At 31.7% G+C, this 26,462-nt stretch overlaps 1 protein-coding gene across 14 annotated transcripts in view; it reads right to left on the reverse strand.

Moving 5' to 3' along the window:
- Positions 1-26,462, reverse strand: part of LOC139503756 (collagen alpha-1(I) chain-like) — a 137,030-nt gene that overhangs the window by 92,399 nt on the left and 18,169 nt on the right. For 5 of the 14 annotated variants that reach the window (XM_071293618.1, XM_071293615.1, XM_071293613.1 and 2 more), the window contains exons 1-2: positions 14,685-14,777; positions 13,538-14,151 (exon numbers count right to left, since the gene is read on the reverse strand). The exons of 6 other annotated variants lie outside the window; for them this stretch is intronic. In XM_071293618.1, the coding sequence (XP_071149719.1) occupies positions 13,538-14,087 (550 nt within the window). In that variant the 5' untranslated portion in view covers positions 14,088-14,151; positions 14,685-14,777. Of the gene's footprint in view, positions 1-13,537; positions 14,152-14,603; positions 14,778-26,462 lie in introns of those variants that run through there. 3 more of the 14 variants (XM_071293617.1, XM_071293616.1, XM_071293611.1) reach the window with 3 other exon arrangements.

A 26,462-nucleotide genomic window follows, 5' to 3' on the forward strand; every position in this document is an offset into this window, starting at 1 on the left:
CAAAATAATTTTTGATTGTATGATTAAATGTTTTGCAGCTCTTCAGTCAGACTGTAAGACTAGTACATTACTGTGAGGTTCAATCCAGTTTAAGAAGAAGTATTTCCAGTAAACAATTTTATTTAACATATATAATTTTTGAAAGTTTGATATTTTGAGGCTCCGCAGCCAAACTGTGCATGAGACAGCTTCAATCCGGTAAGCAGCGATTTTCTTCTAGTAAACAATTTAACAAATATAATTCAAAGTGATTCCACTAATTATAATTACTATGAACCGAATGACTATTTTAGCCACAGTGGGAGTCCTTCTAGTTGACTCATCTTCATCAGTATAATAAAACAATTAATTATCCGTAATTATTAACGAGGCATCCTAATTAAAATGCGCCAGGCAACAGAACTGCATGTCATTGTGTGATAGTCCATTTATCTAAAGTCTACATGCCTTTATAATCCTCCCCCTGATTTGAACCATTTCTTAAATGGAGCGTAAAGGGGGGTATCTGCAAGGAAGAACACGAAATAAAATTGCCATATATCTATGAACGAACAATTTAAAATTTCTTGCACATTGATCTTTTTACATATTTACACACGAAACACAGCGAATAACGAACATTTTTTACAGCTGCACGTGAAATAAAAATGGCAAAACATGTTGCACGAAAATAACCCTTTACCACCCTCTCTTAAATGTCTAGGAAAATTGTCTCTATGGTCCTAAGATTAAACCATTTGTTTTCAAGAGGTTCAGAGGTTTGTGAGTAACAGCTGTCAAGAATGTATAGACCTTCAATATTCAATGTTCCACCTCAAAGTTCAGGTACATGTAGGTTCCACCTCAAAGTTCAGGTACATGTAGGTTCCACCTCAAAGTTCAGGTACAATTGTATGTTCCACCTCAAAGTTCAGGTACATGTATTGTAAGAAAAGTAACAGCAACTTGTAAGACTATAATTATACATGTAATTTGTCACCTGTTGTCTGTATTCAAGAATGTAAGGGTTGGGTACCAGATTAATAAAGACAGGTGAAAATAGACCTGGTTTCTGTTTCTCTCAGGTACCAGATTTATAAAGACAGGTAATATTATGGACATGGTTTCTGTTTCTCTCAGCAATAATACAACTGTATTACATGCAATTACAATATATATAGAACAAACAAGACAGAAAAAGAACAACAACAAAAAAACTTGTATTTTGGAACCATCAAAGAAAGGGGATGAAACCAAAATGCAAGGCCACTTAAGCAGCTGCTAAGAGAATTTAAAAAAAAAATTTGGCAAGTGATGACTGCATTTCAAAACCTTGAACAATTATAAAGATACAGAACAAATGGCAAAAAAACATGAACAAACATTCAATAAACTATAAGGATGAGTAAAAATATGACATTATATGCAGAACAGAATCTGTTTCTTATCAACAATTGATATAATGTGTTTACATTGTCTATAAAACATTGCCCCTCTGATGTCATACTAACAATAATCTATAGTAAACGTTAGGGTGAACTGACCAAGATCTTGGCAACCTTCTGTAAGGTCATTCCATGAGGGTCATTTCTACAGTAAAATCTAATAAATGATGCTTTGAATCCATGTAACACATTTAACTTGACGAAGTTAATGTAGCAGCCTTCATTAAGGTCATTTCTACAGTAAAATCTGATAAATTGAGCTTTAACCACACATTTAAACTTGACCAAGTTTCATAAGCAACCTTCATTAAGGTCATTTCTACAGTGAAATCTTATAAATTAAACTTTGAATCCTCACATTTAACTTGACCAAGTTTTTAAGCAGCCTCCAGTAAGGGCATTCAAAATCTACAGTGAAATCTTATAAATGATGCTGCTTTAAATCCACACACTTAAAACTTGACCAAGATTCTCATAGAGTGAAATCTTGTCAATGGTACTTAAACCATCATTTCTAAGATATATAGGCTGAGTTACAGAAAGGCGTTTTTTAAATGTTGTGTTTTATATGTTAGTCTTTCCGCTATTCTTGAGAAGATAGTTATTTGCTGTTGCGAGTAACTTTTAAAACTCACATCCTGTTAATAAGCATTGAGCCTTTTTCACACTTATTGAGAATTCACTGATATGAAACATGACGAAACAGACATTTTATTACTTGATAGAAATAGACATTTCTTGTAGGAGGACTTACTGTATGCATAATTAATCAAATACAACAAAAACCCAAATTTCTGAGATTTTTTCATGTAAAAAACGCATAAGCTGTCAGTTTGGTTAAATGTAATCATTACACATATTAACAAAAACCAGGTAATTATGCCTTTGATAATTAGGCAAGGTGTTATACACTCTGTATTACAGCTGATCAGGGAAACAGAAACCAGGTCTATTTAACCATTTGTCTATATAGATCGGGTAGATCTGTTACCCCACCCTTGTATCCTAGAATATAAAAGACAGGTTAGCACCTCCATCTGTATCCTGTTCACCTGTGTCCAAATGTTTCATGGGAATTGTTTCACACCGAAATAATACTGCAACCTATAATGTTTCTCCTGCTAAAATTGCTATAATATTTATAAACAATATTCAATGAGAGCTTCATGTAGCAGAAAATATTTTTTTCAGAGGATAGATAAAATGAACATATCCTGACCCTTCATTACCATACATTTACCAAATTTTTTTATATAGAAATTCCTGTTCTTGCATGATTCTGGTCCACCCTTCCGTTATACTTGAAATTTTGCAGTTAAACAATTCCAATAAAGCAGGTAAAAAGAATGTCACTTTGAATATATCAAACTGTTTTAACACTTTTATCAAGATCTATTAAACCAGATTTTTTGAAGGTAGACAATCGTACCTGACATAGATCACAGATATCAAATTCCACATCTCTTCACTGTATCTCCTTACCTCAGGCGTTATAACACCTGCTAATATTCATGTGTTTTAATCTTATATCATTTGCATTAAAATCTAATTTTTTCCATTCGTTCATGTTTTTCAACCCCCCATTCATCATTCTTTTAATCTGATCCTTTCAATTTGATCATGATTTTTTACCTCAAAATATTTCTGCATTCATTCATGATTATAACCTTCTATTCTTTCATGCCTTTTCTTTCTTTCCTTTACCATTAACTATCTTTTTTAATTTCTCTTTCCTACGAAGACTTAAAGATCAGAACCTGAGTACACAGGTAGACTTGGTTTAAGTGAAATAAATATTTAAACCAGTTTATACAATTTCCTTAAACAGTGAGTTTGCTTTTGGTGTTTAACACCATTTTCAGAACTCTTGGTTTCTTCATGGCAGACAAGGAAAAATTGGGTGTCCCGAGAGAAGAAAGACATTTGGCTGGAAAACTGACAATTCTAGTCAATTAAGGACCTCACTCAGACATGTGCAGGGTTCTGCAAACTTGTACCTCAGTGTTCATACAGCCTCGTAGTGAAACAGTAGATGAACTCATAACTAAGACAACTGGGCCAAAAAAGCCCCTCATTGGTGTGATGGCAAGCAGAATTAAAATAACATAAGCTTTTTTAAAACTAATGCTATATTTATGAAAATGACACCAAAGCAATTTCCATAAACACATGGTCAAAGAGTTATTTCCCTTTAGGCTTGTAATATCTCTATCTATAACTTTCCATTTTTATCTATCTTAAATTCCATCAGTTCAAAATGTTAATTATATACAATAATTATAGCTTATTCAGCATAAAATTATAATGGCATCCACACCTGTGATAAACATGCTTTAGTTACTTCATCAAATTTCACATCATTGTCAGTTTTTTTTTCTTCAACTGGAATTCTCAATTTATCTTAATTAAATCATAATTTGCTGCACCTCCAATTACAATTGCATATGATAAGCAATTAATAAAATGTGGTAAATAAAAACAAATAACCACAGAACGATTATGCAATTTTGCAGGGTTTTTTTTTTTTTTTTTGCCTCAAACTTATGACTACATTTCCATACCTCTCTTTTTGGTATTCTTTTTCCAATAAATAGGTTATTCAAGGGCTTGTTTTCAGATTCCTTCATATAATACTTGAATATTTGAATGCTTCCCTGTATTTATGAATAGTAATAAAGGTGGGCCAGACAAAGTGAGTGTATTCTCGTCCTTTGGTTTCTGGACATTGACTTAGAGTTCAAAACATCTTGTATTCAAAATCAAAATCTGGTACCACAAAAATCAATTTCAATGTCAATGGTTTTACCTGGACCCTCAGTAGTGGCTCTTTGGGGGGTAGGTAGGGAGATTCTTTTTTGACAATCAATGCATTTGAATGGGGACAAAAAGTTGGATCCCCTTTTAAAAATGGCTGAATTTGCCACTGACCTTTGAATTAAACAATGTTGAGCCCTTTGAGCAATACTTTTGACCTTGAAGAGGAATAAGTGATTGATTGACTTATTTTTAAATTTATTCAGTCATCATCCCAGGAGGAACTTGGTGATTGATTGACCTTAGGTGTTTTACTACTTAAAAGACCGCTCCACCAACATGACCAAGGAGCCCAGAGGAATAAGTGAAAGGTACATATAGTGATAACTTGCAGCTATTAAGTTTACTTGCATGCCAATGGTTTTTTTTTTTAAAGTAGACTTTTCAGCATTAAATTATAATAGTTTCTACACCTGCTTGTTATATAATAGACATGCTCCGACAATTACATCATCTTTCAAACATTTCACTTTTTACCGATCCATTGCAATTTGAAATCTGTAATTTTAATTATTACGATTCTAATACTGATAATTTCTATCACCATAAAATTGATACTTAAACAGATATGATATAATCATAAACTTTAATGGAATGTACCGAAACATGGAATGGATCCATGAACTGGATTGTATAATAATCTATTACTGGGGAAAACCAGAATATTTGCATAATTGATTTACCAATTGAAATCAGTTTAATCGTTACATAAACTATAATGATTCATGAACAAGTATTTTTTTAAATATTTAAGCAGGCTTGCAATTTATCAAAAACTTTGAAAAATTTAACAAGTGAAATTTAGGTGCACCATACTAATTGATCCTAGACCTTTCATTTTTCCTTTATAATGCATTATGCATAGACATATGGCATCCAGTGCTGACTGTATGGTTCTGAAAATCACTGCTCATGGGAAGGTGCGTTTGAGTCATTTGTAAATTTTCTGCCATAGATAAATCGTTTCCTCCTGCAACTTCTGTTCAAAAACTTGCTTCTATCATTAGCCATTGATTGGTTACAGGGTATAACTAGTAATCAAATAATCAATCAATAAAAAATAGATTTGACTAAAGAGCCATCATCTGGGGCTGAAATTAGAATATCAATTGTGTGATACTAATTAAAACTTTCAGGAGCACTTTCCCCTTCCCTTTTTTGCCCCTTATTGGAATTTTGGAATATCAATTTTGAGTGAGTCCAATATTGGAATATCAATTTTGAGTGAGTCCAATATTGGAATATCAATTTTAAGTCATTCCAATTAAAACTTATAGTAGCACCCTTTTTGCCCTTAGAATTTGTCAAGGTGAACCTCTGTGATTTAAAACCTTATTTTTTGTACAATTACATAATAAATGGACTGAAAATTTACAATCCCAATTTTAAAGCTATTATGATCTGAACGTACCATACAAAATGTCACAGTGACAAACACTTATGGAAATTAATATATATAACTTGACTTACATAATTTAAGACCTTCATTCTAAATATTAAAATATAGATAAGAAAAACTTGAGAAGTTACAAAAAGAACACCGAAAAAAAAAAATGAAGTATGCAATATAATCCCAAAGTACATAGCTTCAGACAATATATTTTGTTACACAAACATAAATATATCTCTGGTCTTAAGAAAGCATTGAACTTGATCGCCAGACGGAGATTTATTTTCGAGTGTCATAAATCACCTTATGTCCTTATGATTTCATAGTGATCTTTAAAGTCTATTAACACTCACAAATCTAAAACTATCTTAACGTCAAATCTCAAAATTCACGCTAATTGTCTTACGGAAATTAATTTTTATGAAAAGTCATATTTTTACCTTCTGATACATGAAACATAAGGGTATTATAATTTACAGATGAAAATAGTAGATACGATTGTTTACCGTAACTCTCCGTGAACATAATGCCCACCCCTACGCGATCATAAATATTTTTGACGATTATTGATAAGACAGTTAAGTGACAGGTAAACACTAACATATATATTTTTTCCCAGGTTTATCTTCATGGGACAAGCATAATCTTGGCATCAATTTTGAGGCTTTATGATCTTTCTTTTTTTTTACTTCAAATTTGTCTGAAATTTTAAAAAGGCTAAAAATACTGCTCACTATAATTATTAACTTTTTTTACTTCAAATTTGTCTGAAATTTTAAAAAGGCTAAAAATACTGCTCACTATAATTATTAACTTTCTTTTTTTTTTTTTTTTTTTTTTTAGCAAAGACCATCTGAGTCAAACAAGTATATATATATATATTTATTCCCAGGTTTATCTTCATGGGACAAGCATAATCTTGGCATCAATTTGCGAGGCTTTTGATCTCTTTTTTTTTTACTTCGTCTTAAATTTGAAAAAGGCAAAACATTACACAATACACACTAAAATAAACTTTTTTTCATTTTAAAACTTTAAGCAATGTCCTATATATATATATATTTTTTCCAAGGTTTATCTTCATGGGACAAGCATAATCTTGGCATCAATTTTGAGGCTTTATGATCTTTCTGTTTTTTTACTTCAAATTTGTCTGAAATTTTAAAAAGGCTAAAAATACTGCTCACTATAATTATTAACTTTCTTTTTTTTTGAAAATTTTAGCAAATAAAATTGAGAATGGAAATGGGGAATGTGTCAAAGAGACAACAACCCGACCATAGAAAAAACAACAGCAGAAGGTCACTAACCGGTCTTCAATGTAGCGAGACATTCCCGCACCCGGAGGCGTCCTTCAGCTGGCCCCTAAACAAATATATACTAGTTCAGTGATAATGAAGACCATCTGAGTCAAACACCTATATATATATATATATATATATATATATTTCCCAGGTTTAAATGATCTTTACGGGACAAGCATGATCTTGGTATCAATTTTGAGGCTTTTGATCTTTTTTTTTTTTACTTCGTTTTAAATTTGAATAAGCCAAACCAAGGATTTGTATTTTATACTGTACTATACAAACCCTTGGCCAAACTAAGACTAGTATGTGTTATATATAGTATTCTCAGAGCTAAAGGATACTACACAAAAACATTAACTCCTTTTACTTTTAAACTTTAAAAGCATTGTCCATCCCCGGCGAGAAGAAATTCATGACTTCATGAACTATCATGAATGGTTCGTGAATGTTCATGAATGGTACATGAAAATTCATAAATGATTCATAAATGAAGGTTCATGAATTTAATTCATGAACTGTTCATTAAAAGTATTTTATGAATGTTCATGAAGTTTTGATGAATCACTAGCTGCTCATAAAAATTCATGAAATGTTCATTAAAAGTATTTATGAATGTTCATGAAGTTTTGATGAATCACTAGCTGCTCATAAAAATTCATGAAATGTTCATTAAAAGTATTTATGAATGTTCATGAAGTTTTGATGAATCACTAGGTGTAACATTTATAACTGATACATCACACGTATAAATGAGTATCATAGGTACCGTTTCGACTGTTTAGAGTAGAACATTTTACCTAATTATTCGTGAAATATCATAAATGTATGGTGTTTTTATTTTTTTATTCCTGCAAAATAAAAAAATAAAATAAGATGAAATAGAAGTTGTAGCTGTATTTTAAGATAGATATTATATACAAAACTAAAATTTTTAAAGGAAAACGTATATTTTAATGAAAGTGAAATACATTTTCAAAACATTCTCAAACACCCATATTAAGGGGAAGTAACTCTTGTGATTTTAAATTTCTACAAACCGGTAAACCCCGCAAATCGGCTGTTTCCGTAGTCCAACGGTCGACCGATTTTGAGAAGTTCACTGAAATACCATAACAGGGACGAATCAACTTCGGGCCGATATTATATGGGACGAGATTGACACCTTGACTTAAACGCACTTGCAAATATGACGTAATATGATTACGCTGGATAACAAAAATGGAGAATCCAAACGCAGATGTTTTCAGATAAGTATTTGATTTAACATATAATGATTATGAAATACAATTTGTTGAGGCAATATAAAACATTTAGGATTTTAATCTGAGCAAAACATCAGAAAGTTTAGGCAGACAATAAATTAATGAAGAATGATAAATTGATATATTGTTGTCACATTCATAACAGACATATCGTAATCTGACATGTAAATGGTACATGGGTATATATGATAATCTGATATGTAGAAATTAAATTGTGTGAATAATATTCATCGTAAATTAACTTGGTGAAACGTTAATAATAATTTAAGTCGCCAGTTTCATCTTCAAGGGTTAAAGAGGGGGGGGGGGGGTACTAAATTTGAGTTTAACTTAAACTTCCAATGCAATTTAAGATGCATAATGCTGTTTCTATTGAATGTATTGCTTCATACAATCATTACCTCTTGAACAATTGATTCTTTGTGGATATTTTTGTACTTTTAGGGGATTAAATATGAGCTGCCAGCAATGATATGAAACAGATTTTATGCAGACTCCATTTTAATACCTTTATTCAGCAATTATTGTTGGAAATACAGAGACAGCAAGTTTTGAATTACAGAAAGGAAGAGAAGTTTATATATCACACATAATTTTTATATTAGTTAATCAGTTTGTGGATTTACCAGTGATAATTCCAGTGGAATCTACTGGAACAATTCATGAACAAGAAAGGTTCATGAACATTTAAGTGTTCATGAACTTCAATGTTCATGAACAATTTATGAACAAAGTTCATGAACAATTCATGAACAAGAAAGGGTTCATGATCATTGTTGTTCATGAACATTTAAATGCTCATGAACCTTTCTTGTTCATGAATTGTTCATGAACATTAAAGTTCATGAACATTACTGTCGATTTTCAGTTCATGAATTGCTCATCAAATGTTCATGAAGATATGATGAACTGTTCATGAAATCTGTTCATGAACAGTTCATGAAATGTTCATGCATATTCATGAATTATTCATTATCATCTCACAGGGGATATGACTGTATTTATGTTTTTTTTTTCTCATATTGTGTCAATGGCACTAAAATTAAGATATCAATTAATGATCATGTTTAAGACGTTTTGCATGTAAAGTAATGTTTATATCACTTTCAGCTTCACAACTAAGTGTATGTTGTGTAACACAGGTCAATAACAGCTACGGTAGTTATATATGCACAAAATTTACAATCTATAGAGTGTGCAAAATCGACAATCTAACTAAAGAGAGGTAGGAATTTACGTAACAGCTAGACCTTATTTTTTCAGCCTTAAATATGTCTACTTTTGCAAAAATATGCTTGCCCTTCATGACTAATATAATAATTTGTACTTCTTGAGACGAAGATACAGTTAGCATTCCTTTCTCTAGTTAACTACTAGATGACTAATGTCCTTCATCTCTTTTTCGTATTCGCCCATACTCATAGTTTTTTACAATCTATTCAAGATGACTTACTTTTAAGATATGTTGTGTCTGAGTGTCTTAAGCAGATTAATTTAACTGATAATTAGATGAACAAACAAACAACGATTGCTTCCCCCCCCCTTTTAAAACAAAAAAGGAAAATGCATTAAAAGCTTAAACCACATGTTCATTTAATAAATGCCAGGATCAGATCCAGGTCCAAGGAGACCTAACCCCAATTAACCCAATAGTGACCCAAATTTTTTTTTAATTTTTAATGTCCCGATTAGGGTCACTGAATACATTGTAAAACATATGGAATTGGTAAAATTTTGAAATTGAAAACAGGTTTTATTGTCACCAAATGGACAAATAAAAAAAAACATATGGTGGCAAATATTAACAACTATAAAGAACTCAATTAAACAGATGACATCAAAGAGATGCTGAGTTCCAAAGTGAAGTTTTCAATTTCTGTCATGTGCAGGAAGTTCGCTTTTCCCGTAGTTTTGTGATTACCTCTTCAGCGACACTTTAGCATTACATATGAACTAGTGTTAAGGTGACATAGTTCAAGAGGGGTATTACTTGATCAAAAGGTACTCAAACAAAGTACTGAATTAATCTGTTTATAAATGTCGCGACAGTTCAAGATGACCGAATTGCTGCTTACTGTCAAGTTGTCATAATAAAAACATTTCATTTTATTCTATATTATTTTATATTAACGCTTTGTATTTATTTACATATTCATATAAATACAAGACACCCTTTTTAATACTTTCATGTAGTACCTTTCTGTTCTATTTAAGATTCAACCTTAAAAAGTTTTATAATTATTTCACGCTTTTCAAAATTGTGTCAGTTGGATAAATTATGCTCTTTATAAATGGACAAGTCAATTACTTAATAAATAAATTAAATACTTTTAATTCAGAAGTTTAATATTATGGTGTTATTATTACCAATAATTAGCCACAAATATTTCTCTAATTACCGTAAAAAATTAGTGTGGTCAAGTCAATACAATAGGTTTTTGATAAATATGCAGATATAAAAACTGTCATGATCCCAATGCCATACAAAATGAATATTTATAAAATAATTTCTGATACCTTTGGCACTTCTAAAATTTAAGAAGGAAATGAAGAGTTTTGATTTCAAATCTAACATTAATTCTAAATCTTAAAATGCAATATCATTGTTTCTAAACTATTTGGACAATCAATGCATTTGAATGGGGACATATAGTTGGACCCCCCCCCCTTTTTCTTCTGGGTTAGGACCCCCCCCCTTTTTGAAAATTGTTGGATCGATCCAACCCTGTAAATAGTTATAAATGTTTCTTCAAAGCAACAAAAAATTCTTTGATCCATGTATAGAGCTTCCATAACTTAAAAAGAGACAAAATTTCAAATAAAACACTGGATGAATCAGAATGAGATGCTATGTACATAAATTAACCCACAAACACCCCTGGCATTATAAACAATAGCTGTTTATATCCCAATTAATGTCTCAACTTCCTGTTAAAAAGTTGCAGGTTGCATAATTATAATGCCATGTTCTGTTTAAATCAACAAATGCTATTTCTGGTGTTAACTGTTCAAGTCTGCCAACACAGCTATTCTTGTGCTTATTTTCTTTCACATGTTACAAAAAAAAAACGAGTTTAGAAATTGATGTCCGTTATATTTGTATTGCATATTAAAATGCAATAAGCCAATCTCCAGTTTTCGATAAGTAACACAAGTTGACCAGGGATTGAAGTCATAAAACTTTGCTCCGTGCTTGGGGCCCAAAAATCATGCTGTAAACATAAAATCCAACAATTTGATTGGTTGATTAAAATTTTGAGTATGAGTACAAAAACTGACTCAATAGTTTTATGACTTCAAGGTCAGAGATCCATTAGGGTAAATGACATCAGTGAACAATCAGGGGAAGTGAAGAATTGGGATACAGAAAATGTACATGATCATCCTTAAATCGATAGACCTTTAGTCAAAGCACTCAATGATATATGTGAATTATAGAGGTGAAAAATGAAATGTAAAAATTCATTATCTTGCAGAACCAGTGGCGGATCCAGAAATTTTCATAAGTGGGGGCCCACTGACTGACCTAAGAGCTCCAGTCACGCTTCAGTGATTCCCTATATAAGCAACCAATTTTTTTCCCAAAAAGGGGGGTCCCGGGACCCCTGGGCCCCCCCTAAATCCACCTCTGAGAACTTTGTTAGAACAGAAAAAGACCTGAATCAAAAGCTTCTGAATGGAAGGACTTACAACTCACAAGATAAAATAACTCATCAATGAAACCAAGGAGGTTATATTCTAATATAACCTCCTTGATGAAACAGACTTTAAATTTGATATAACCAGACATCTATTTCTCTTCACAAAACTCATCAGTGGCACTCAATACAAAAGTTGAAGAAAAGTGCATGCCAAAAATTCTGAAAATGTGTCTGCCAAATATGAAAAGTCATAATGCCTGAGGTAACCTTCATGTTTTGAATAATTGAAGAACATGAAACCTTATCTGAATGATATGACAATTAAAGGTTCATTACATCTTGAGAAACCTTTCATACTATCTATACATTTTGAGAATATCCCTATGCTAATTGCCTAGAACACTGACATTAGTATCTCAGGTATGCTTTGTGAAACATGTAATAAGTAATAGAAACTGAATGGTTTATGTGTTTTATGATTATGATTCCTAGAGTGCAGTTAAGGTCGAGTCATAGTGTAATTATTTTATAACTTGAACCACTGTGATAACTACTGGATACTGACTTGATCTCTGTATTTTATGATTGCTACTGTCCTGAATCACTGTTGGGTGGTTAGAGGCAGCATGTTATATCCTGATTGAGATCAACACAACACTATAACACTGATCCTACTTGTTTCCGGAAAAAGGCATACGCCTTTCGCCGGTGGCGAACGCCCGGTGCACTTGTTTCACAAAATTTTGGATGCCCGCGCAATAACGGCTTACGCCACCCTTGCCTATCTCAGAACTCAGGCGAAGCGGCGCATTTTCATTTCAAGATGGCGGAATGAGTGTCGAGGAATATAAGCATTGCATAGTGATTCAACACAAATAAAGATACACATTTTTTTAATTAAATTTACTTTAACTCTACCCTACCACTAGCTTTTGTAAGGTGGTTCCAGAAAATGATGCAGAAGAAGAAGAAATTCTGATGGGGGGTATATATTTACAACCCCCAACAATCAAATTGTTATCCTCTTAGGCACAGACCATTTGATTTTCTGGGGAGGTGGGATTTATATGTGTGCCAGGATTTTTTTTTCGGTCGCTTCGCGGGCCAGATTTTTTTTATCATGATAGTACAATGCTGGGAAATTTTGTTGGAAAAATTTCTTTTTTTTAATAGCAAACTTTCGAGCCAGATTATTTTTTTCAACATAGATGCTGACCAGAATTTTTTTTGGGACAAAAATCAGAGGCATATTTTGGATGGATAAAATGAGATACTGTAGCACTGTATTGATGTTTAATTAATTAATCTCGGTGTATCGATTATCGATAAAATATCAATGGCATTCCCCAGTTTATGGCTGCAACCGGTACAACTGTCGCCATGTTGGATGATATGCCGGTTTACTTGTTTTGAGTCAAAATACGGCGTACGCCGTTATCCGTTCGCCCTTCGCCTATCCTTTGTGAAACAAGTTGGACCAGTGTGGCTACTTCAGAATTGTTTTATGATTTGAAGAAAATTTTTAGGTATAAATTGCTTTCTATTTGTATGTTTTGACACAAAATGTTTGAGTAATGTGAAGTGCAATTCTTCCAGAAGGAATTTGTGAGATAGTGTATTAACTAAATAACAACCTCCAGAAATATTGTATTGACACTTGAACTAAATGGACAGTTTAAATATGCTTAACTTAAACTACCTTCTGGTATAAAGTTTTTTGCTGTGGTACTTGTTGGTGAGAAGAAATCTGGAAAGCGTTCAAGCTGTCTTCGTCTGAAAATTGCCTGTGATCTTTCTGCAAGTAGTTCCATATTTTTGTCGTCATGAATACACAGTCCACTTGTTTGAAAATTGTCACAGTTTAAGGCCGCTGGCAAAATATATCCCAGTTTCTCCATTAAATTTTTACATCCATTTTGTGCTTTCTCACACAATGAACGACATGGCTGAATAGGTTCTTCCAAAACCGTGCAAACTGGAACATACATTGAACACAAAAAAAGTCTCAAATGGGGACTACATTTTGCATCCAGAAAGGGAGATAACTGCTCAATCTCTGAACCAGCTACAACTTGTGACTGGTGGTGGAATACATTTGGCATTATCGTCTTATTATATGGTAAGTCTTTACACAAAGGTATTACGATTGGTTCACATCTACCATGCTGCTGAGCATGGATGTTCATTGTAAAAGTTGTGACAACAAGAACTGTCCAAAAATGGAACGCTTTGAGTTGAGATGGCATCATTTCTCCAGTCTGTTAAGGCAATCCACTAGCATTAGCTTAGTATCGCTCCTTCTTGTTGATGAAACTGTTTACAAAACATTTAAAAATACCATTGAAACACAACATTTTCTGATCTGATACTAATCTGATCTAAGTGTAAAACGAAAAAGAGATTGTATATTTTGGTGGAAATTGATTTAAAACCAAAAATACTGTGAAACAGAGAATTCATTCCAACTTACCTTGTTGACAATACTCTGGATTCCGTTTTTTTCTTAGGTACCAATTTTTCTTGATTGAGGAAAAAATTGTACTATAATTCATGAATACTTGATTTCATGATTTAGCCAAAGTCAGCATACAAGTCTATTGGAAATTTAAACTTTATTGAACACATAAACTCATATCCAAAAAATCCATCAATATTGGTACCCAAAGAAAAATATAGAATCCACAGTAAATGAAAAGTACATATGATTTATAATCAGAAAATGTATTTCAATGGTATTTTTAAAAGCAGTATAATGATGTTCACACAGAATTTAGGGTCCAACTGCAGCATATGACAAAATTTAAAATCATCCTTAAGACTCCAATAGCCATGTTAAAAATCCTTACATGTGTGTTGCTAATCTACGAAGTACAGCTTACTCCTACTAGTGTCCTAGTGTAATATCCAAGTGCCACCTCTTCAAGACAATTAAAACATATAGAAAATAATTTTGCCAGGCACTTCATTTATATTTATATTTGTAACAAATTATGACAGTTAAATTTAATTTTCAAGTGTGTTAGGTTGATCAAAAGACCTTCTTAACCTTTACCCTTAACAATTAAAATCGCTTCTTTAGAAAACAAACTGCTTTAACCATTTCAGCTTTAATATAATTACATGATAAGGAATTTCTAATTATCAAAACTACAATCAAATAATTATGGTTCTTGAAATAATAATTTGAAAATAAATCAAACCAATAGATAAGAGCATGATTCACTGGTCACTTTATTAAATCACTATTAAACATATTAGGCTTGAAATGGTTATCATTTGAAGCATGTCGAAGTCATTGTGACAAGGAAAATAACTCTTCAAAATGGACAACAACTTCTTTTAAACATGGGGAATTTCAAAGGAAACCATCAGACAAAAGAAGGTAATACCCGGAGAGAAATAACTCTTGGATGAACAGTGGAAGAAGAAAGGAAACATTTAAGGGAAGTAACTCTTGGATGAACAGTGGAAGAAGAAAGGAAACAATTTAAGGGAAGTAACTCTTGGATGAACAGAGGTAGAATCATCTGACTTAAGGAAGGCAACATCTCAGATGAAGTAATTTGTAGATGAACAGATGAAGAAACAAAAGAAGGAAACAACTGAAGGGAAGTAACTCTTTGATGAACAGACATAGAATCATCTAAGTGAAGGCAACAACTCAGATGAAGTAACTTGTGGATGAACAGAGAAAGAAACAAAAGACAGCAACAATTTAATTCAAGGGAATTAATTCTCTGATGAACAGAGTACATTTAGGTTACAACTAAGTAATTCTAGGTTCAATGTTAATCTTTTTGTTACATAACAACTATTTTTGACCGCAACTCTTTTCAAATAAAGTATGCTATACTTGGTTTTTTGAAAGGCTTTATAAGTTACATAATTTTTATGATATTAAATTTGTCACTGATCCATATTTTAACCAGACAGTCAAAAAAATAATATTCAATAACAGTGTCAAATAGACTATTTAATAAAATCTTATCTTTGTTACTTTCATTTTTTTTACTGGTGCAGAATTAAATCTTCAAGTAGTTTGCACTGGTCCAACAATAAAACAGATCTGGCATTATGCCAATGTACACACACACCCAGACTTAACATAATTTATGCAAATTAGATAACATCAGTGTCTATTATGTAATAGTACCTTTTTACAGTGGGGATATTTTAACTAAAAAATTTCAAACTGATGAAGCCCTCCTGTGACATTTTGTTGAATTTATAATTTAAAAAAGGTCTAGCAAAAGAAATCTGGGGGTCATGACACTTGATGAAGACCTAACAAATTTGCAAAAAGTGATGAAATTTTCTTTAGTGGTCCAAAAAGGTTGGTCCAAAGGTCCAATCAAAAAACACATTCCCATTAGTTTAGTTTAAATATATTTTATTTTCAAAAATGACAAATGGATTAGACACAAGTTTTTCCGCTTAGTAACGTCTTCTCCAAACATTTGTGGATTCAAATTTAACTCCATTACTTGAACACTAATATTTGAGGTTCACATGTACCTTTAATTTACAGCTGAAATAATCGAAAAACTAATTAGAAACCAACATTTAGTAATAGTGAATCCACAGTAATTTTTTCAAATGCTGCGGAAATGTGGATTCATTATTTTTCATTGGATATTAATTTTCTAGGGATTGATGGGTAGAGGTGAACTAAGAATTGTAAAACAAATTACTATTATTTTATAGGCTTTGAATGAGGAGATTGGCAAAACCGTGAAAACAAATATCCACAACAATGCAAATTTCCTCAATTCATTAAAAAATGCAATGCAGAAACAGATATGGGATGCTGGAAACAAGACAGATCCCACTATAGCAGATACTTTTATAAATCTCCAGACATCTGAAAATGTCTACTCCCCCCCCATGGAGCACCTCACGTAAATCCTTGACATGGGATGCAGATACATGTATTATTCATGTTACTTTTAAAATGTCAAACACTAACTACATTGATATTTGTATTTTATTCAAAACTAATTTTAAATGATATAACACATCCGAATTTCTAAACCTTGTGTAATCATTTTTTTTCTTTGGTCGTGTTTTAAACCTTGAAGGAAATCTTTTAACAAATCTATCTACACTAAATTAGCCTTTAGGACTGACACAAGTACCACAGTATTTGCGACCAAAAAGGCTTGAAAAATTTTAGTCAAGTAAAAGATTATTTTTTTTCGTCTTTTAAATGTTATCCTTTCATTCTGGATTTCAAATTATATATTCATGTACAATGTACATGAAAATATAATGTCCCAGTGTTAATTGCCAGGAGAAAAGAAGGTGGCCTAAAATGTTATTTTGGCGAAAAAGAAAATTGACCCTTGACTTAGTAGGGAAAACCCTTTTCAAAATGACTGGATTCACACCTGTCCTCTATAAACCCCCCACTTGAAAAATGTACCCTCTATTCCAGGCATCTTTAAAACATATCTGAAGTCAATATAAATTTTAGATTTAATTCTGTTTTTGATTGTTTTGAATTTCAATGATTTTTAAGTTTATCAGTAAAACATCATGTTTCTTGACAAGTGCTATCTTTGCCCCCATCCCTGCTGTATCTATAGGGAATCAATGGTTATCTTTAGTGCTGACAGCTTTATCAGACTTCTGTAACTGCTAGACTGAAAAGTTTCAATTCTGCTATCAATTAAAACAAATAAAAACCATTTCATTGCAGGCATAACAGATACAAGAAATTCCAGGTGTATAATTTTTTTTAAAGTTTATTTTGATGTTTTTAATGGCTTAGCTTCTGCACTTTTGAAATTGCAAATTCTTTTTATGTCAATTCCCAGTACAGCGCTCCTGGTTCTATTGCGAAAACAAAGGGAGTTAAACCTATTAGCACTGTGTGAGGAAATTACGCATTACCAGAATTATGCACCAACATGAGCAACAGTTACTTTTCACTGCATGCAACACTTTAAATATCCAAGATTTGTTCAAGATTAAATATCTCTGACAAATTTTAAGATAAACTAAAATACCTAAAACTAATGTTTCATATTCCTTTCATTTTATGTGTTTCAACTTAATTTATCTAGGTTTAATACTTTCTTTTTAATAAGAGGTGCTCCTAAGAAGGAGCATATGTAACAGTTACATGTACAGTTTAAGGTCAATTTCAAAATTTGAAGTGTTGGTGATCTCTGATGCTTCATAAGGTCAAATCAATAAACGGAATCTAGTTACAGTGACTATATAATATAAAAAATTATGAAGTGCAAGTGACCTCAGATGATTAAAGCAATTGCTACTCTTCATATCATCGTAGCAACACCAACACACTTCAGAACATATAGTGTCAGCACACATTGCCTTTACCATGATAAGAATCAGGGGCGGATCCAGCCATTTTAAAAAGGGGGGTTCCTAACCCAGGACAAAGGGGGGGTTCCAATTACATGTCCCCATTCAAATGCATTGATTGTCCAAAAAAAAGGGGGGGTTCAACCCCCAGAACCCCCCCTCTGGATCCGCGCCTGAGAATTACTGTAGCCAAATGTTAGTATAAAGCTTCAATATCATAGAATTCATGCACCCTAAATCCTTTCCCATTTTAAAACCATATTTTTGGATCATTTGCAATGTACCACATATATCTCTTTACTTTTATATTTCTGTATATTTGATAAAATATAAAAGCTTATAACTATCATAATTTGCACGATTATGAATGTTCCTACATATTTTAAACCACAATACAATACATTCAAATTTCAATCTTATTCTATCAGTTAAAAAATACAAAAATGTGGTATGATTCAATGTCAATGAAAAGCATTGCTCAGTTGCAAGATTGTCTAATTTGTCCCTCATATATTCACAGGTACTTCAGATAACAATGTTTGTATTTGCATGTGCAAAATGTATAATGGCCTTTAGGTAAATGATCAGGGACTTATGCCTTATCTTAGGATTTTGTTTGAGGGTGTTATGATGGTAATGTATTGACAGAGAAAACTATCTGTGTTATTTAGAAACAGTAGAGTAAACAATATTGGCTGAGGACTAAAATGAGTCCACAAACAGTGTTTGAAATTAGTAGGGGCCCATTCGCCAATGGCCCCTAAAATTTAGTGTGGGCTCCTAAAGTTTCAGCTTTTCTTGTATAGAACTATATATATATAAATTGGCTACAAAATTTAAGCTGTGGGCTATCATTGCCAAAACATTAATTTCAATCCCTGATAAAACTATAAGAGTTACACAGCAGTGAAGGGCCATCATAGGATTAATTGAATTCAAGACCCATGCATTCTCAGGGATACGTACATCAGACGTAAATCATTAATTACATTTTATTTTTTTTTGCCTCACATCTTCCAATCAGTGCTGAACAGAGAAGTAAAATACACCCCCCCTCCCCCCCCCCCCCCCTTTTTCTTTTTTTAGATATCACCAATAAAACTAAGTTACTCTTCATTTATTTTTAGGATTGTTATCTTTTGCCTTTGAGAAAATTAAGATTTTATTAAAGACAACTAAATGTATGTTATTTGTTGGAAAAGTTGCCAACAAAAAAACAATCAACGCCCAGACATTCAATTAAAATTCACATTCTGTATATGTTTGATGATACTGGTATCACTTGGGTATAAAGCTCTGCTATTTCCATTAACTTGGATTTTTGAATAACAAAAATGTCAACCAAGTGCAGACTGACAGAATAACCTATCTTTGAAATAGAACAAACATTTAAAAAAAAACTATTTTTGATTATGTAACGTATTTTCAAGAACATTCATTTCTCAAATTAGTTTTGTCCACTGTTTTACATTTTTTTCAAAAGGCAATATTTGTACATCTTCATCTTAACCTATACCTATTGACACCTACTGACCTTCCATTTCTTAGAAATAGTTAACTGACCTCAGATCTAGATCTGCTGGAAGTAAATAAGCAAAAAAGGGGAGATAATTCTAAATTAATTTAAATATTCATAATGGGAGATAACTCTCATTTAGCTGCTTGGATGATTGTAGCCATATTCCAGTCATTTCACACGCATTTAAAGGCCAAGCAAGTGAGAATTTGTGTGCCCATGCAGGTTTGAACTGTATGGATTAGCTATCCAATGGACTGAAGATGATGTGATGATTACTATAGTTGATCAAAGATATTCATGATCATGTTTGATTACATGTACATTTTACAGCTCATATGAAATTATGCAACTGTGTTGTTCCCCTGACAATGTATTGTGCTTAGATCCATTAATCCTCCAATCACTCTATTGTTGAGTAGACCAGCCAGAATATGAGCCAGGAACCCAACAAAAAAAAGCAACAGTAGAAATCACAAATTTATACAATTTATTATTTTTTCCTGTAATCAAGTCATTTGAAATTTACCATTACAACATATCCTTATTTAAACCTTGATCAGACACATAAAATCATTTGGTGTTGTTTTCATATATCATAACAGTTTTTAAGGGCAGTAGACAATGTAACAAGCAAGGTCATGAAACCTAATACTGCTCTCCACTTGTAAAGAATTGAAAATAATTAATAAGTGGAAAATACTTTGAGGAATAAAATGTTCCACCCATACTTATAACTACATGTACTGTTTTTATTCAGACTCTTAGTCATTATAATTAGTCAAAAACAAATGCTTATACATATGTACTGCCACTTTTTGTAGCTGAATTTTCTTTTTTTAAATAATGTGAAGTTTGCCATTCATCTTCCCACATTTTTATTGTTTTTGCATCTTAAAAAACATATACATGTGTTCTGCATCTTTCTATTTCCTATTTCAGTGGTTGATTCTTCTTCTTTTTTCAAATAATTGGAAATTTATTGTAATTACCCACATTTCTATTGGTTTTTTTTCATCTTCAAAAATGTATACATGTGTTCAGCATCTTTCTAATTTTCTATTTCTGTTGTTAATTTTTCTTTTTTTAAATAATTTGAAGTTTGCTTTTTATCTACCCACATTTTTTTTGTTTCTTCATCTTCAAAAAATGTTGTATTCTTATACACCCAAGAGGGTGTTAGCTCATGATTGGGTGTATCTTATTTAATCTACACATCACGTTATGGTACCAAAATAATGGCATTCAATAATTAAGAAGGGGGTATTTCAGAAATTTAACCTTTAATGCATGATAAATGCAAGAACATTTTCATTTGATTGCATTATAGTCTAAATTTAGAAATAATTGACATGTTGAGGTGTAAGTCTCCATTATTTTGCTATGGTATTCAAACTTTACATGTTGTGATGTGTGAGGGCTTTCTTTTTTCTGCCCACTTTCATTAAAATCATAACTTTGTCTCATAAATCTTTTCTAATCTTTCACAAATACTTGGTACTATTCTCACTCCCTCATATATGAATAGATCAAGACAGATTCCTGATCGCCCAAACACATTTGTACATGATAATTTATGGTTATCGTTATTTTTAAAAAATCAAAAACTTTATTTTTCAATTTCACTGGGTTCCCCTGTGAGATGATAATGAATAATTCATGAATATGCATGAACATTTCATGAACTGTTCATGAACAGATTTCATGAACAGTTCATCATATCTTCATGAACATTTGATGAGCAATTCATGAACTGAAAATCGACAGTAATGTTCATGAACAATTCATGAACAAGAAAGGTTCATGAGCATTTAAATGTTCATGAACAACAATGATCATGAACCCTTTCTTGTTCATGAATTGTTCATGAACTTTGTTCATAAATTGTTCATGAACATTGAAGTTCATGAACACTTAAATGTTCATGAACCTTTCTTGTTCATGAATTGTTCCAGTAGATTCCACTGGAATTATCACTGGTAAATCCACAAACTGATTAACTAATATAAAAATTATGTGTGATATATAAACTTCTCTTCCTTTCTGTAATTCAAAACTTGCTGTCTCTGTATTTCCAACAATAATTGCTGAATAAAGGTATTAAAATGGAGTCTGCATAAAATCTGTTTCATATCATTGCTGGCAGCTCATATTTAATCCCCTAAAAGTACAAAAATATCCACAAAGAATCAATTGTTCAAGAGGTAATGATTGTATGAAGCAATACATTCAATAGAAACAGCATTATGCATCTTAAATTGCATTGGAAGTTTAAGTTAAACTCAAATTTAGTACCCCCCCCCCCCCCCCCTCTTTAACCCTTGAAGATGAAACTGGCGACTTAAATTATTATTAACGTTTCACCAAGTTAATTTACGATGAATATTATTCACACAATTTAATTTCTACATATCAGATTATCATATATACCCATGTACCATTTACATGTCAGATTACGATATGTCTGTTATGAATGTGACAACAATATATCAATTTATCATTCTTCATTAATTTATTGTCTGCCTAAACTTTCTGATGTTTTGCTCAGATTAAAATCCTAAATGTTTTATATTGCCTCAACAAATTGTATTTCATAATCATTATATGTTAAATCAAATACTTATCTGAAAACATCTGCGTTTGGATTCTCCATTTTTGTTATCCAGCGTAATCATATGACGTCATATTTGCAAGTGCGTTTAAGTCAAGGTGTCAATCTCGTCCCATATAATATCGGCCCGAAGTTGATTCGTCCCTGTTATGGTATTTCAGTGAACTTCTCAAAATCGGTCGACCGTTGGACTACGGAAACAGCCGATTTGCGGGGTTTGCCGGTTTGTAGAAATTTAAAATCACAAGAGTTACTTCCCCTTAATATGGGTGTTTGAGAATGTTTTGAAAATGTATTTCACTTTCATTAAAATATACGTTTTCCTTTTAAAATTTTAGTTTTGTATATAATATCTATCTTAAAATACAGCTACAACTTCTATTTCATCTTATTTTATTTTTTTATTTTGCAGGAATAAAAAAATAAAAACACCATACATTTATGATATTTCACGAATAATTAGGTAAAATGTTCTACTCTGAACGGTCGAAACGGTACCTATGATACTCATTTATACGTGTGATGTAAGTTATAAATGTTACACCTAGTGATTCATCAAAACTTCATGAACATTCATAAATACTTTTAATGAACATTTCATGAATTTTTATGAGCAGCTAGTGATTCATCAAAACTTCATGAACATTCATAAAATACTTTTAATGAACAGTTCATGAATTAAATTCATGAACCTTCATTTATGAATTATTTATGAATTTTCATGTACCATTCATGAACATTCACGAACCATTCATAATAGTTCATGAAGTCATGAATTTCTTCTCGCCGGGGTTACTTTTATTCCTATGTTTTATTTAGAGTGAAGTTTAGTTTCTGCATTTAAAAATCTTTTCAACTAGCTAAATAGATCAAATTGTCAGGGAAGATAACTCTTTAAAAAAAATATGTTTTAAATTACCGGTTAAAAGAGAATCCAAGTTAATGGGAAAGCAAAACAATCAATCAGAGTCAAACTAATCAGGAAAAAAGGGGAAATATTATATACACTAATTTTACATACAATTTGATATACATTCCTGTATACCACCCTGGGAGGGAAAAAAGAGGCACTGTTCAATCTATTTGGAGCATTTGCACCACCCTTAAAACCAGTAAGTACTTTCATATCAAAGTATATTATAAGATTTACATCCCTAGGAAAAACTTTGGCTATGAGCCCATATAATTTTCATCCAAAATTTATATTGTCAGTATCTATTTCCAAATCACCAACCTTTCTATGCTAATTTAACCTGTCATTTTAGTTTTGATACAAGTCCATGACACTTCACACCTAATTGCTCTCCGACCCCTGTGGCCACAAACTGACCATCAAATGACAACTATAAACTGACCAGTACAATATATGTATCATTTGTCAAATCCAATTAACATACATCTTTAAACAAGATGAAAACACCAGATTATTTATATCTAAAATCTACATTAAACGCAGCTATGCGACCCCTGATCTTTTACCTTTCACTTTTTTCGTTAGATGTAAAACAGAATTCTTGAATCAGCAAATCTCATGCAAAATGTCTGATTTGTTGATTTTTAGTACAGAAAGGTTATGAAAAATTAAAACAAGTTCTGATTGCAAGAGGATGTGTGATATGATGGGTTGTTTAAGACTTTGCTTTAGCATACAATTTGACTGTATCATGGTTCTCTGTAATTTGACCTTTTTAAGAAGGGCCTTAAATATTGATCAGCTTTTACAAAGATAAATCAATGGTAAATAAGTTGATGAAGATATTAGAAGATTGTCCCCTTCGTACTAGAACCAATTCAATGCCTAATTTCAAGACTTACAGGTCATGCCATACCCAAATAAGTTGAATACACAATTAGGAAATGTATATTTTTAAATGCTTATTACCTGGCTATGAGCCAATCAAATTCCACAGTTGCATCATTCTGTTTTAATACTGCATATTTAAACAGTAATAAAACAAGTTCAGTATTATTCTACAATTCTAAAATAAACGATATCTACCTCAGCCTTTGCCCTCTGCCAATATTGCTTACTTTACTGTTTTCAAATAACCCAGATAGGTTTAACTCTGCCAATAAATTACCATCATAACACCCTCAAACAAAATCCTTAGATAAGGTACTAAGTCCCAGAGCATTTACCAAAGGGTCATAATATATTTTGCACATGCATATACAAATATTATATAAATGTTATCTGAAGCAAACACTAGGCCATCCAGAATAGGTTGCAATTGTGTAATTATTCACTTTTTGAATTTGTTGTATCAGAATTTTTGTGGGAAAAAAACATCGTCATTGAATATATATCATTTACTGTGGATTCTATATTATTTGTGGAATACTTAATTATTTTTGTGGATTTTGGTACAAATTTTTATTGAATTACAAATTTACATATTCCATCATGTACAAGTTTGCTATTGGGTTGTATGAAGCCTTAAATGACAAAACCAGCAAAAAATGCAAGATTTCCTCTATCCACAGAAAAATTACCCACTAAAATAAATTAATCCACACTGCACAGTAACTTGATACATCAAAGGAACTGCATTTAATTTTAGAATAGAAGAACAAAGGGGAATAATCTAAAAGTAGGGAGATGTGGTATGATTGCCAATGCGACAACAATCTGCATAAGACCAACAGCCATGGATGTTAACAAACTTATAATAGGTCATTGAACAGCCTTCAAAAATGAGCATAACTAAATGCATAACAATTCAAACAAGAAAACCGACTTATGTATTCTCGTTTCGAGTTCTGCGGTCTGTGTACATGTTTCCAATGCCTGTCAGAAAAAAACATGCATAAATGTACAAACCGACATGCAATTAGCAGTTTCATTGTTACCTAATTATCTTGTAATAATATTTCCGACAGGTTAGAGCTATTTATGACATTGTTCCCCTATTTATAATATATTTTATATTGTAAACATTGCCAAAATTTCCTTCATAGAGTACATATTTACATGAATATTAGAAATTTAAACATAAGTGTTATTTTAGCCGTAATAATCTTTATTTAGATCATAACAGCTAGGTTTAAAAATAATATTTAGATAACTAATAAAGTCTATTTTGATTTAAATTATCCATTAGTATCATTTATATACAACAGCTCTGATGTTGACAGTTACATTTCCGATTTAAAACACGATTGAAAACATGCGTTACAATACATAGAGTCAGGAAGAGATTTGTACCGATGATGTTCAAAAAATGTCATAAAAATGTGCATCTCTTAGTAACATCTACATGCAATCATGATTGCAAATCCTTGACCTCTGGAAAAATGCGCAAAACAATTACCATATATATGAGAAAGATGAGGCTCCTAAAAACTGTAGACAAAACATGTCTGAGTTTCAAAAATGATTTTTCACTGTGTTTTGTGAAAATTGGTAAAAAAGCAAAGTGAAACCTGCGTATGATAGTGGTGAGTGTGTCAACAAATCTTTGATAGTCTCAACTAAATTTATTCATAACATATTTTAGAACTGCTGTCAATATGATAAGAGCTTTGACATAAGTGTATAGATGTCTATTGTTCAGAACACCATACTAGTCTTCTCAATGTCTTTTCAGTTTTATGTGTCATTGCCCTTATTGGTTTGTAAATGTTTCATTGATTTATATATACATTAATCTCTTTTATTCATATATATGCTCAATAAATATGACAATTAACTTTTTACAGACAATTAATAATCTTCCTTCAGCATGTTCAGTTAGACAAATTTTAGATTTAGAATTAAATTACAAACTCTTGTTTGATGCTCAGAAATTAAATATATTAAATTGTTCGTAAATTTGAATTGTTAACCAATTACAAAGCACTTATTGTGTACTTTATAATAAAGTACAAACATTCAAATATAAATCCTTTATCGGGAAGATTTTGATTATGACCAATACAAATATATATAATTTGAAATAATTAGGGACTATTAGTATGTTATTATAGTACAAATGTGACCGGGACACAATAACCCGTTTGTTTGCTAAATCATTGCCCATCAAAATACACTTAGTTTAAATTTAGCATTGAAACCGGACTTTATCTGGTTTAAATCATGGGAAAATGATAAGTGAAGTATATTCCAGCACGATTTACCACTACGGTAGCCTCTATATTTTTTCTTAGAATTTTAAGCCTTAATAAGTT

This window comes from Mytilus edulis, chromosome 14 (assembly GCF_963676685.1).
Source record: "Mytilus edulis chromosome 14, xbMytEdul2.2, whole genome shotgun sequence".
Classification (NCBI taxonomy): Eukaryota; Metazoa; Mollusca; class Bivalvia; order Mytilida; family Mytilidae; genus Mytilus; species Mytilus edulis.